Source organism: Fusarium oxysporum, chromosome 10 (genome assembly GCF_000149955.1).
Source record: "Fusarium oxysporum f. sp. lycopersici 4287 chromosome 10, whole genome shotgun sequence".
NCBI lineage: Eukaryota > Fungi > Ascomycota > Sordariomycetes > Hypocreales > Nectriaceae > Fusarium > Fusarium oxysporum.
Window position 1 is genome coordinate 2,733,700 of NC_030995.1, and position 1,286 is coordinate 2,734,985.

Sequence of the window (1,286 nt, forward strand, 5' to 3'; positions counted from 1 at the left end):
GCAACCACAGAACAACACAACCAAGACGCTGTCTTACGACGACAATTTAGGCAATTGTATATCGACGACAGTAACGTCTGCCTGCTCGACGACTTATTCATCGCGAATTTCCACTCTCCACTCCACCGCCCTCATGTTAACGTCCGCTCCGTCGAATGCTTCAATAATCCAGGCTGACTCTTGCCGTCTCCTTTCGGATTCACTCCATCAGTCTCAAGTTCGCCGTACTCGGGTATATTCAAAGTCAGGACACTCAGCATAACAGTATTCGGCCGTCGCACATTCCAAATCTTATTTACCACTCAAAGGACGACGCACGGCCTACGACAAATAAAATTGCTTTCTGTCCTCACCAATTCCCGCGACATTAGGACCACATTGAAAGTCGCCTTGTTTATCCCAGTTGACTACGACTACCACCGCCATCATGGCCACGGAAGCATCAGAAGGCTCGGCTGCCTCGCAGTCGCCTGCGTCTACCTCAGCAAGGACCGTCACCGGCAAGAACAACAAGAAGCGAGCCTCACCCTCCAACAACTCAGAGCAACCGCAAAAGGCCACCAAGCGACGCGCTGCTCGTGCCTGTGTGGCCTGCCGCGCACGAAAAGTCCGGTGCGACGTGATCGACGGAACTCCCTGCGGAAACTGTCGTTGGGACAAAGTCGAGGTATGAGAACGACGACTCCGATCCATTGAAGCCATTGATCCACTTCAAATCTCCTAGCAGTGACTGAAGTTTGAGCAGTGTGTTGTCCAAGAGAGCCGCCGGCGAAGGTGAGTGGAATTGCAAACTCCTGGTCATTGTGTATCATCGGATCCATCCCGGGTCTCGTAGCTGACTTCCGGTTCATTGGAGCGGCTCCTTCCGATAGCGTCAGGCAATGCGACATCAGGGTTGAATCTACATTGGATTGTTAACGCGTACTGCAGGAAGTATCTTCCAACCGCCAGCATCGGGGACCAGCTCCTCCCCACCGAAGCCCAGCTGCGCTGCCAGACTGCGTTCTGCAACCCCATCATGAACACAGCCGACCTTCGACGTCCCAGCAACGGCTCTGCAATTTCTACGAACAGCATCGACAGTCCGGGCAGTTTTCTGAGCAACTCCGGACACGGCAACCACGTCCCTCACGTGAATTGTAAGTTTACTGAGCGCCTTCAAGCTCAACCCTGATTTTTGGTCGCACGTACACCTTTGAAGCCTCTAAATGGCTTGTGTCGATAGTTTTGGGAGAAATGGCCCCGTTTTCCCGCATTTTTCAGCCACTCATGGTCCGCTTTTCCCT

The 1,286-nt window shown here is 53.0% G+C and overlaps 1 protein-coding gene across 1 annotated transcript in view; it reads left to right on the top strand.

Annotated features, from left to right (window-relative positions):
- Positions 1–427: 427 nt before the first annotated feature.
- FOXG_17202 (uncharacterized protein) overlaps positions 428–1,286 on the top strand; it is a gene marked incomplete at both ends in the record, with an annotated part of 2,247 nt that continues 1,388 nt past the window's right edge. The window contains 3 exons of the mRNA XM_018397220.1: positions 428–667; positions 746–774; positions 931–1,139. Coding sequence (XP_018258124.1) covers positions 428–667; positions 746–774; positions 931–1,139 — 478 coding nt within the window. The remainder of the gene's footprint in view (positions 668–745; positions 775–930; positions 1,140–1,286) is intronic.